The 12,990-nt window shown below is 29.9% G+C and overlaps 1 protein-coding gene across 1 annotated transcript in view; it reads left to right on the forward strand.

Annotated features, from left to right (window-relative positions):
• Tusc3 (tumor suppressor candidate 3) overlaps positions 1–12,990 on the forward strand; it is a 212,793-nt gene that overhangs the window by 114,004 nt on the left and 85,799 nt on the right. The window contains exon 6 of the mRNA XM_077792602.1: positions 7,182–7,271. Coding sequence (XP_077648728.1) covers positions 7,182–7,271 — 90 coding nt within the window. The remainder of the gene's footprint in view (positions 1–7,181; positions 7,272–12,990) is intronic.

Here is a 12,990-nt window from a genome sequence, read left to right on the forward strand (position 1 = left end):
TGTCATTTCAAACCAGATATTAGTGTGATGAGTAATAACACTCATTTTCAAACACAAAGAAAAGCATCCTAAGAATCTATAGTTAAAAGCATGTAAAATAAAATATAATTAAAAATATCTACTTTATTATCATAGTAAGTCACAGTAGGTTAGAAGCTATTTTCTGCCTGTTAGCTCAGATTATCTGTATTAGTATGATGATTCAAATACCCAACATTTCTTCTGCACCAGAAGAAATTATATCAGTTTCATTACTTAAATTTTCTGAAAAGCTTAAGAGCTGAAGATTGTATAAATTTCTTAATTTTCACACTTATGGAAGGTTCTTTGGCATATATGCTTTGTGATTTATTAGAATAATTATATTTCTTATTTCTTTCAAAGCTACAGGATGGCTGTGACCTAAGAGATGTTGGAAGAGGATTTTTATTCTTCCAAACTTATTTGAAAAGAATTGTATGCTTTTAAAGTTAATGGTTACTATCTTTGTGATTTATTGTTTTGTTCACTATGAGGAGTGAATAATTGGTCATTGTTGTTTGTGGATGACCCTTAATGGTTTTGGCTATCAGGCAATAGAGTCCTTTGGCCATTTGAAGATAGGAATGTCTATTTGCAAATAGGTAATTTCTATGTACCGGCAAATGAATATTTGTATAAATACTTATGACTATAATATAATGAAATGAGTTTATATTTTTCTTAATAAATCTAGTTACTAATTTTCTGTAATGAAGAGAAGCAATGGCCTCAATAACAGAATTTAAAATTATCCATATTATGGACAGAAATTTGTAGAAATTTTTTTAGCGTTTGAATGTGGTTGCCTGAATCTTTTGCTTCTAACAGTGACAATTACTTAGCCTGTGAAGTTCCTCAACACTCCATGCTACTGCTAATCTTAATTGAACTCATTGGTGATTATAAATAATATTTACTGAACAGTTATCCTCAGTGTATCCTTTAGTTAGCCTTTCTATCAAATTATATACCTTATCTTATGAAGCCTTTCTTAGTAACTGAATCATAAAACATTTCCTACTTTTTTTTTCTTACAAATGTAGTCTATAGAATGAGTACAGTACAATAATGATAACATTTTTACTGAACATTTTTATAAAATTGAATAAGTTAACCACGTTTTTTAAAACAGTACAAATAATTCACTTGTGAATAGTAAAAATTGAGTAGTATATGAATTCCCTGACAAGCTTTTCTGCTATTACTCTGGTCATTTATGCCACTTGTTAGTTAAGTGATGAAATGTCATTAAATTACTCAAAATTTAATAATATTATATTTTAAAGATAAGGAATATAAAATAATTGCATAAAATCTATATAGAATATTAAATCTTGTTTTATAAAATTATGTCCTTTGATATCTATAGGGAATGGGTTTACAGATTCCACATGAGTATCAAAATCTATAGATGCTTAAGTCCCGTATATAAGAAATAGTTTTTGTATATAACCTATACACATGCTCTTGTGTATGTTAAAATCATCTTTAGATTACTCAAATACCTAGTACAGGGTAAATAGTTGTAATGTTATATCTTTAAGAATAAGTGACAAGGAAAAAATTCTGTGTGTGTTTTTAGTCAAAATTTATTTATTTTGAAGTGTTTTGATCTATAGTTGAATTTGCAGATGTGGAACACAGATATTGAAGGCCAATTGCATTTAATTTTCCACATGTGTGAACAGTTTACTGAACATTTGATTAATTAGGATAACTTCAAATTAACTCATGATCTTATTTATATTTTATGCTTTGCAAGAAAACAAAAATTTTTGATTTTCAAGTTTATATCAATTTCATAGTGGAAATCCAAAACATATAAACCCAAAGTGTTAAAAGCATGTTATGATTTTTTCTTTTTTCTTTTTCTTAAAGATACAATAAGAAACATTTTCCCCAAATTAAATCTCTCCTCAAGTTCTGTTTTCTAGGATAGTTAAAAGCACAGTTACTGTAGTGGAAATGGGCATGAAGCACATTGTCCCTCTTTGGTCAGTGTAGGAACTGAGGAGCTCATTTTGAAAAACAAGGAAAATAGATACATAGAGGGAAACACTTCAGGCCACTGGTGTTCTTAATTTAGGGTTACGGAAACCTGCATTTGAGAATGATACCAAGTTATGTTGTGTTCAGTTTAAGGTTCATTGAATACTTACCTATTATAAATACTAGAAATTAACTATTCTCTTGCTACATTGAGGTTAAGATTTCTGTCAATTTTTTGTGTAATTCTAATGTTTAGATTGTGCATGGCATGAAGAAAGTGCTCAGTACATATTTTATGTGAAAGTTAAATGGATAAATACATTTCCTTAGGTTTAAGGAAAATTTAATATATGGTTGTTACTTTCATTGGTATTTATACCATTGTTTTTTATGGCTTAGACTAGGACATGTTTTTATTTTTCTCCTTAGAAATACTAACTTATGTTATTTACATTTTTAAAAATATATTTCTAGTTGTAGATGGACAGAATACATTTATTTTATTTATTTATTATTTATGTGGTGCTGAGAATTGAACCCAGTTCATCCCGTGTGCTAGGTAAGCACTCTAGCACTGAGCCACAACCACAGCCTATGTTATTTACATTTTGATTAGTTTTAAAATAGCAATTATGGGTTTCAGTGCATTAACCTTTATTTATTCATGTTTATTTATTGACTAACTAGAATTTGAAAGCCTACTCCGTGTACTCAGAACTACGAAGAACAACATGTAGATACAAAGATAGAACAAGGTGAAAAACACTAGGACATGATCCCTGGGGATCTGTTCTCAGGGACTTTACTTCCATAGTGAGGAAGACAAATCAGACAAGTGCATCAATATGCACAAATTCTATGAAATAGCATATAATAACATGCATATATATATATACATATATATATGCTATTGTATATATAGTATACATATGATATATACATCAATTATTGTTTTTCTAAGATGGACCTATTTTTATAATTCTAAAGGAAAATAAAAATCTAGAAAACAAAATACTTTCCAAAGAGACAGCCTTTAAAAGTGTTCTTTGAAATGACCAAGTGTACCCTTGACTACAGCATATAATCTGAGTGCTGTTTTTAACATTTCTATTTAGTCATTTGGTCTGAAGCCAGTGTTCCAAAAGAACAATTATATGAAACTTTAAACCCTGAATTGTCTGATTCTATGAAGAAGCAGAAAAATAAACATAATTTTTGACAAAAACTTCACAAGTCTTGAGATTTAGGAATTTGCTGAGGGATAATAGCTAAAAATCGTAAGTGAAAAGCTTCTGAAAAGCAGATTATTTGTAATTTTGTGAACCAAAAATTAAATTTACGCTCACTTACAGGATCTGACTTGAAAACTCTTAAAGGCTAGATTCAGTCATACAGACTGAGTCTTATCAGAGCCATAATTTAATCATGACTTAGTACATTACCATATTGGATTAAAAGGTCATATCACCAATGAAGTTGATAGTATCAAGGAAGTTGAGCATCTTTAATAAATGAAGCTAACACAAGCAGAAAGAGAATGTCTGCCTAGTGCACTATTAATTAAATTAATTGAATCCATTGCTAACACCTTCACATAAAGAGGCTAATATTTCTAAACATTTAAAAAATAATGCCAGTGTTATTTAATTTTTTTTATAATGAAAAAAGAGGATATGCCTCTCAACTTATTTTTAAAATGTTTTAAAATCTGATGGGGACATTTTAAAAACATAAATGATAGGTTGATCTTTCTCATGAATTTAGGGATATAATTATTTTAAACAAAGTACTAGCATTTAGTGATTAAAAATAGTAATATGTCATCAAATGTTTTTCAGTAATATAAAATAGTTTCATATGTGAGAAATTATCAATATAATTCTCTACACTAACAACTATAGAGAAACAATATCTTGGTCATCTTGATATATGCATATAAGCATTTAATGGAATCACTGCCCAATGTGAATAAAAGAAAAGGATGGAACCTAAAGTCAATATCATAATTGATAACTTGAAGCTCCAGAGATAAAGAATGAGATGGCTTGTATGGAATATTGTATTAAGGCCCAGAGTGATGCATGAAGACAAAAATAAAATATATATGTATTCTACAAAGACTAAAAATAAAAATGCCCTATTAGCAGAATATTTTGTTGTGGACAAGGAAGAATTATTAGACCTAATAAGTAAATTAACCAAGGTTGAGATAATCAATGTATATCGAATCAAATGTATTTGTATGTACCTGCAAAAAAATAAATAGAAATTAAAAAGAAATCATCTGTTGTCATAGTATTAAAACAGTCATGTATCAATCTAATTAAAAGTATGTGACACCTGTACACTGAAAACTACCAATTATTATTTGAAGAAATTCTTTAAAATATTTATATTAATGGTGGGTATAACATGTTCTTAGATAGTTGTCTCAATATTTTAAATATATCCATTTTTACCTTGAAAAAAATCTCTGCCAATTTCATTTGTGAAAATTGGCAGATATTCTAAATTTTTAATGACATGCCAAAAATAAAGAATAGAATAAATTAAGATCATATCAAAAGGAGGAACAATGCTACATGGTTTATACTTACAGATAATCAAAATTTATTATGGTCTTCTATAATTATGATTTTGTAGTATTTGTTTCACAAAAAAATCATTTAGAACAGAATTGATAAGCCATACACAGGGTCATATTTATATGGTCACTTGATTTATGACAAAAGTGGCTTTTCCATAGAGTGGCTAAGTATGTTGTTTTTAATAAGTATTGATGTACCAACTGGATATCCAATATGGGGGAACAGTGAATTTCAATTTCTGTTTCCCTTCATATATAAGAAATCAATTCAAGCTGCATCATGAATCTAAATGTTATAAGTAGTAACATTTTTGGAAGAAAGCATAGGTACCTATCTTTATGACAGGCAAGGAACTTAGAATGTAAAAGAATTAGCTACTATAATAGAATAAATACTTGATAAATGGAACTTCAATATGATTAAGAACTTTTGGGTTGAGGGTATTTCTTAGTGTTAGACTGCTTGCCAAGCAAACATGAGCCATAGGTTTCATCCCCCATACACCCCACCCAAATGAGAGCTTTTTGTTAAAATACATTATTTTGAAAGTGAAAAGAATGGAAAGTTACAGTTTTGATAAAGATTATTTGCTTTGTATATATTGAAAAAAGAATTGCATCCAGAAATATAAATAACTTTATCAAAAAATAACAGATAGGCAGGTAACCAAATATTAAGAGGTCTTTTGATGGGAAGTTCATAGAACTATGCAGATTTCAATCAGAATTTGAAAAAGTATTCAACTGTATTAATCAGCATAAAAGTGCAAAATAAAACTGCAGTTTGACCCTACCACACCTCAGTCACATTAAACATGAATTGCTTGTGAAGATTTTTATCCACCAAAACTCCTATTTGGAAGATACAATTTAGGCTCCTGAGAAATGTTTCATGGTATCTACTAAAAGTGAGTAAACATACTCTATAATGTTGCATTTTCAAGAAAATGTTAGTAATGTTTAGGAAGAGACACAAGAGGGCTCCTGTCTTTCTGACAATGTACCATTTCTTGAATTCAGCTGATTAAAAGAGTGTGCTAATTTTCTAAAAATATATTTATCTGTTTACCCTTATGGGTCAGGCCCTTTATTATATAAATATTTTAGTCAAATAAAAATATGAAATTCTATTAAAATTAATTGCAAAAATTAAAATTTCCATTATTAATGAAAGTAATGAAATGGTGATATTCATTTGTTAAATCAAAAAAGGAAGCATCATTTACACTTATTTATTTAAAGAGTATCTAAATGTGGGCTATTTTACATTGCAGAAGTTTATGTTTATTCAGTTTATGTTTAAGTTTATGTTCATTTATGTTTATGTTTTGTCTTATGAGAAAAGCACTACAGTTATATGAGTAATTGTAAGTAGTGTAAATGCATCTGTTAATACTTAAATGATCCAGCAGAGTATTTTATATTTAAGCCTGCTTTTATTAAACTGGTTCCTGGAATCTTGAATAAATCATGTATTAAAGTGCATATTAAGGAGCATACCATAATAGCATTTATATCTAATTTTAACATCACAGTCTTTTTAGAGAATTTAAGCATCTCAAGTACTAGAAAAACTGGTGATATCTGTTTCCTTATTTGATGTATTAAGTCACGAGACCCAATGTGGATCTAAAAACTACCATAAATTTAGGTAATTATGAGTATAGATAATATTTTGAGATATCAGCTATAACTTATAATTTGGGTCTCTTATAATCTGAAATATATTACTCTCATTGGCAAAACTACAAGCCCTAATAAAATTATTGTGATCTGCTACTTATTTTCATAGTTGAAGGAAATTACATATGTTAGTTATAAGATAAAGTGAATATTTGTTTTTATCCCATTGAAGAGCAAAGGTGTTCAGGGTCATGAATTTAAAGATTTTATGTGGTTTAAACAAATCACCCTTACACATGTGTTGTAGTGGTTGATCTGTGACTTCTGGCTTATATATTCTCCGCCCCCCCTCTCTTTTAATGCCTAGGATCTTTGAGATTAGTTTTTCAAATATACTTTTTGTTTTTGTCTCATAGGCCCAGCCCGCATAAATATGATCTCTCAGCTATCCCTGGCTGTATTTTTTCATGATTTCTTCCATCTCTAAACATCTGCTGAAGTTACTGTTATACAGTGTGCTTCAAGCAGTTAAATACTTATGGGGATATAAGTGCTTTAAACTAAAAATGTAGGCTTTTGGTGATATAAACTAATAAAGGAATGAGTTTTAGGAAATCTAGATCATTATAGATCCTTATCAGGTCTCACTGAAACATCAAAAATCTCATCTGTGCTTTTGACTAGCTCAGGTTGGCACTTATCAGATTGTCTGTCACGATGCCAGATACTTTACGTATGTTATCCGATTTAACCATTAGTGTATCTCTTTAGTAGAGTTGGTATCTCAGTTCTATGGACATGGAGTCTGACAGGAAAATAAGTAATTTACCCAAAGTTCCATGGTTATATGTTTAGTAAATTTGAAAACTTTTAAAGTGGATGACCATTATTTTTTTAAAAAAAATACATCATTTTAGTATTCTCTGATTTATATATTGAAACATCATAACCTTTTTTTCAGTGTATAGTCTTTGCTATGACATCTGGCCAAATGTGGAATCATATTCGTGGACCTCCATATGCTCATAAGAACCCACACAATGGACAAGTGGTAAGCGTGTTTTCTAACCATTGGTATTCTAAACTTAATTCCTACTTAATGATAGGAATCAGAAATTAGGTTTACCATTTATAATAGAGGATTCTATTCATAACTATATATTTTGTTTATTCTCACTACCCCTGTCACATGTTTACATGTGCGTGTGCACACACATGACCACACACATGCTCACACACTCATACACTATATAACTTTTTTTTAGGATGAAGACTGCTCTCATGTTGATTTTTAAGATCAATATATCTATCACATCAATATATGTGATGCATATTCTACTTTTTTAACTTCATAAATTGCTATGGTGATAACATGTAATGCCACAAAAGAAAATGCAAACACCTTGTAGCCAGTGTACCATCAATGGTAAATTTAACGTACTTCAGAAAAGGTTAATTAAACCATCATTAAGATTCCTAGCTGTCATTATGGTAGAATGTTAAGAATCCTGTGCCAGAAAATGAAAAGTGGAATTGATATGTTTTTAAATTACTGGCAGATTTCACATTAGTCATCACTCACTGCTCCTGGATTCACTTGATATGTTTATTGCCTTCCCTTTTCTTTTGATGGGTAGGAAATATTGTAATAGATCAGTATAGCCTAGTACTTTCCATGAAGCTTAGTATTAGGATGGTGAAGGTTCAAAATACTTTTAAAATACAGATTTTTCTCTAACTTAAAAAAAAACAACTTATTTTATCTGTTCTCTCAGTTTGTTCTTTTCTCTTGCTGCTGGAGTTTTTGGAAATGAGTGCTTACATTACATTTCATATATAAATGTTTCAGTAGATATCCCTTGATGGGAGATAGCTTAATCAGGTTTTAGGAACTAATTGCATATTACCAGAATAGCAGTCATTTATACTGTATAATAAGCAATTTGGTCTTAACCTTTTTGCAACATTTTCAGATTTCTCCTGTAGATGGTAAAGTTACAGTCAGCATTAGACTATATGGATAATCATCTGCCATAAGTTAATCACACATGACTTTTATATTGTTGATGGTTTTGAAATGTCATTATATAAAGAGAAGAATGATTTCAAAATGCCGTCAACATTCAAAATCAAGTTATTACAAAGAAAATTGGATAGTTATGGAGCAACAAATCATTCCCTTATCTTTAAATCTTCACATAAATTCAATCTCATCAGTGATACTATTCCCTACCACCCTGTTTGAAAAGTCCTTTCTTCTCTTTCACCCTAGTCCTTATACTCACTTTCTCCTTTTCCTGTTTTATTTTTCCTTAATAGCATTGATCACCTTATAATATGATGTAATTTACATATTTTGTGTCATTTCTGTTGTCTTTCACCTTGACTCCAATATTATATATAAGCTTCTGACAGCACATATTTTTGTCTGTTCTGGGCACTGATATATTCCTATCATATAAAAATGGGACCAAAGCAAAGATTTGGTCACTGTTATGTTAATGGTATTTTTAAATGTGTATGTTTAGGAAATCTCATAAATTTATCATTACTGATTTTTTAAATATTTTTAGTTGTAGTTGGACATAATACCTTTGTTTTATTTTATTTACTTTTATCTGGTGCTGAGGATCGAACCCAGGGCCTCGCACATGCTAGGCAAGCGCTCTACCACTGAGCCACAACCCCAGTCCCATCATTACTGCTTTTTTTTTTTTTAAATAAAAAAAGCTTTTTACTCTTGACTTTTATTAGTTAGTAAAACTATCTTTAAGGGAATTAGGATTTATATAGTTTTGGTTAAGCAATAAGTTTTATTTTAAAGTTTTACATTACATTCCAAATTTCAATTTTTTTAAAAAAAGCTGAACTTAGATAATATAAAAACAACAATGTAACTATGATAATTATTACTCACTTGGTATATATTAATTGTATCTTTATCTATCCAGTGTAAAAGTCTTTAAACTAAGATTTCTTTAAAAAATTTTTAAATTGTTCTTATTAGTTATACATGACAGTATTTTGACACATTGTACATAAGTGAAACACAACCTCTTATTCCTGTGGCTGTACATGGTGTAGAGTCACACCGGTAGTGTAATCATACAAGGATACAGGGTAATAATGTCTGTCTCATTCTACCATCCTTCCCATCCCCACAATCTTTATTATTTTTTAATATTATTCTAGAACAGCATGTCTTAGGCTAAAAAACTCTTTTTATTAATGTTTCTATTTCATTAAAGTATATAAAATTGATCGACTTTCTTATGTAATATTTTAATATGTCTACATGATCTCTGTCCTTGTTTTCTTTACCGTTTTGTTCTGCCGGTCTGTCCTCTTACAATGGTTTACTGAAGTATGCTTTAATGATGAAACTTGCACTGATAATGACAACAAAAGCTACCTATTGATTACTGAATGTCAGGCACTAGGCTATGTAAATGAATATTTTAGGCTATCACATGAATATTCCTAAACCATACTTTTGTGGTAATTATAATAGTGATATATGTGCATTTCAGTTACCACTTAAGTTGGAAATCCTAAATGGCTCCTGATTTCCTGCTCATTATAATTTTTCTTTTCAACCTGATACTCTGCTACTTTGTAGAGAAACTCAGTGTTAGCCTATTTGTACTGTTCATTTTTCTCCAAAGACATGATTCATTTTTCTGCTTCCATTTCTGGAGTATTCATTACTTTTAAAAAATCATGCCCACCATTCAAATATCATCTAATCTACCATTCCTCTGAGGTTCATTCCTTCTTTCTGTGTTGTCTCTCTTATATATATTTATGAATATATTGTTAATCTATTTAGATATTATAAGCTTTCTTTTAGTAGAATAATTTTTAATATTGCTAACAACGCTTATTAGTCAAATCCTTAAACATACAGTTTCTCTTAAGCTGTTTTTCATCTGTAAAACATGCATATAGCTGACCCTCAATAAATATTTTAGTATATAATGGATCCATGTGGGAAATTTTTGTTTCTTATATTGTATTATGTTAATTCTCTTTTAAAATATTTTTTACTCACTAGTCAGGTGAATGATAAGATCAACGTGTCAGTGTGAATTCAACATGAATTGGTTAGTAACCTTAATGTGCCAGGAACATTTATTTTTAAGGAACATTTACAGATTAAGAAAATTATTTTATCCCTGTCACATTTTTATGTTACCATTTGAAAGATTGGCACGGCTCTTGAGAAAAGGTACTCTGAAGGTACACAGAGAAGCATAATAATAAAATTAAAATTTTCTGTAAAAACCATTTTCCTCATGTATAAATCTAATTTTCAAATATATTTATTTATCTTGTTAACACTTTAATAAAGAATTTAAAGAAGCTGAGCTTATAGAAGTAGAGTAAAATAGTGGTTACCAGAAGCTAGGGAGGGGAACCAAAACAGGGAAGGAGTTAAGAAGAGATTGGTAAAAGTGTATAAATTATAGTTAGATAGGAATAAGTTCTGGTGTTCTACTGCACCATAGGGTTACTATAGTTAACAATATTGTATGTTCCAAAATAACTATAAGAGGATTTGGAGTATTCTTACACAATGATGAATGCTTGAGTCAATAAATATGCCAAATAACCTGATTTGATCATTACACAGGGAGTACATGTATCAAGACATCATTGTGTCTCATAAATATGTACAATTATTATGTGTCAAAAATAAAACTTATAGTGTCCTTGTACTAAATTTTGCAAACTTATTCATAGGAAACTATTATACCCCAAAAGCAGCAATAGGATTCTAATTTTTTTTTCAGATTTGCTAAATGATTGATGTCAACTATATTTTGATTTATGTTCAATGGATTGAGAAGTTTATGCTAAAACTATTAATGAAGAATTATGTCCTTTACTACTGAACTTTTTAAATGCTTTAGATTTTCACTATCAGATTCTCTATAGTTTCATGAAATATTTTCTCACTTTCTCTGAAGACATAGTTTCTAAAAACAATTCTGAGTAGGGATGAGTTATTTTGTGTCATGTTTTTCCTGTATTTGTGAAGTGTTTTTTTTTCCCAATTATAGCAAGAACATTTAACATTAGATCTACTCTCTTTAAATTTTAAGTGTACAACATTTTAACAATAAGCAAGATTTCCTGGATTTATCTTGTGAGAGTTTTTCCTTTTTGAGTATTAATATTTCCCCATTTCACAAGTACTAGGTGCTTAGCCATCACTATTGTACTCTCTACTTCTGAGTTTTGACTGTTAGATACCCTAAAAAAGTGGAACCCTGCATTTTTTTTGTCCTTTGGTATCTAGGCTATTTCACTTAGCATTTTGTCTTCAGGTTTCATCCATGTGTCATGTATGATAAGATTTCCTTCTTTTTAATTCCCGAATAACACACAATTATATGTATATGCCACATTTTTATTTATTAACCTGTTAGTGGATATTTAGTTTGTCCCATTTCTTGGTTATTGTGAATAATACTGCAGTGAGTATAAGAGTGCAGATTTCTCTTTGAAATTCTAATTTAATATTTGGGACAAATACATAGAAGTGGGATTCTTGGATCATATAGTATTTCTGCTTTTACTTTTTTGAGACATTTCTATACTGTTTCCCATTAGATGTACCATTTTACTCTTCCACTAACAGTGTATTATGCTTTTCTTTTATCCACAACCTTGCCAACGCATATGTATATGTTTATTTCATAATAGCCTTCCAAATGTATATGCGAAGATATCTCATTGTGACTTTCATTAGCATTTACTTGGTGATTAGTAATGTGGAACAAACAGTTTTTTATGTATATATGGGCCATTTGTATGCATTTGTTGGAAAAGTATCTATTCAGGTTCTATGTTCCTATTTTAAATGTAGTAGTTTGTTTTTTTGCTGTTGAGTTTTAGGAATTCCATATATATTTTGGATAGCAGCCCATTATTTGATGTGTGATTTGCAAATATTTCCTTTCATTCTGTAGATCACCTTTTCTCTTTATTCTTTGTTTCCTTTGTCATGGAGTTTGATGTGGTCCTACTTATCTATTTTTTACTTTTGTGTTCATATCCAAAAAGATTATTGCCAGGACCAGTGTTGTGAAACTTTTCTTCTTTCTTATCACAGTTTCAGGTATTATATTTAAGTCTATCATAGATTTTGAATGTAGTTTTATATGTCATGTGAAATAAAGGTTCAGTATTTATTTGTTTTTGGTATTGGAAATTGAACCCTGGGCACTTAACCACTGAGCCACATCTGCAGCCACCCCCATCCCCCTAGCAACTACGAGATGCTAAGCAACTCAATGAGACCCTATCTCTAAATAAAATACCAAATAGGGCTGAGGATGTTGCTCAGTGGTCAAGTGCCCCTGAGCTTAATCCCAGGTACCCCCGCCCCCCAAAACGACAACAACAATAAAACAGCAGGATAGATTCCAGTGTGTTCAGACATTGGAACATATATAATAATAACTGGTATTTTCACAAAATCATAAGGATGAATCTCTATAATGCCAAATGAGAAAAGCCAGAAACAAAAATGTATCTATTCTCAAATTTCATTTATTTAAGCTCAGAAACCAAACAAAATAATCTGTGTTTCAGAGTCAAAAAAGGTGCTTACTTTTGAGCTGGTTGGTTAAGTAATTACAGTGTGACATCAATGGTTTTCTAGATAACTTATTGTTTGATCTAGGTGATAGGTACAAACATGAGATCAGTTAAAATTCACCCAACTTTATATTCTTAAAATATGAACATTTTTCTATGTCATA

The sequence above is a fragment of the Urocitellus parryii genome, chromosome 14 (assembly GCF_045843805.1).
Source record: "Urocitellus parryii isolate mUroPar1 chromosome 14, mUroPar1.hap1, whole genome shotgun sequence".
NCBI lineage: Eukaryota > Metazoa > Chordata > Mammalia > Rodentia > Sciuridae > Urocitellus > Urocitellus parryii.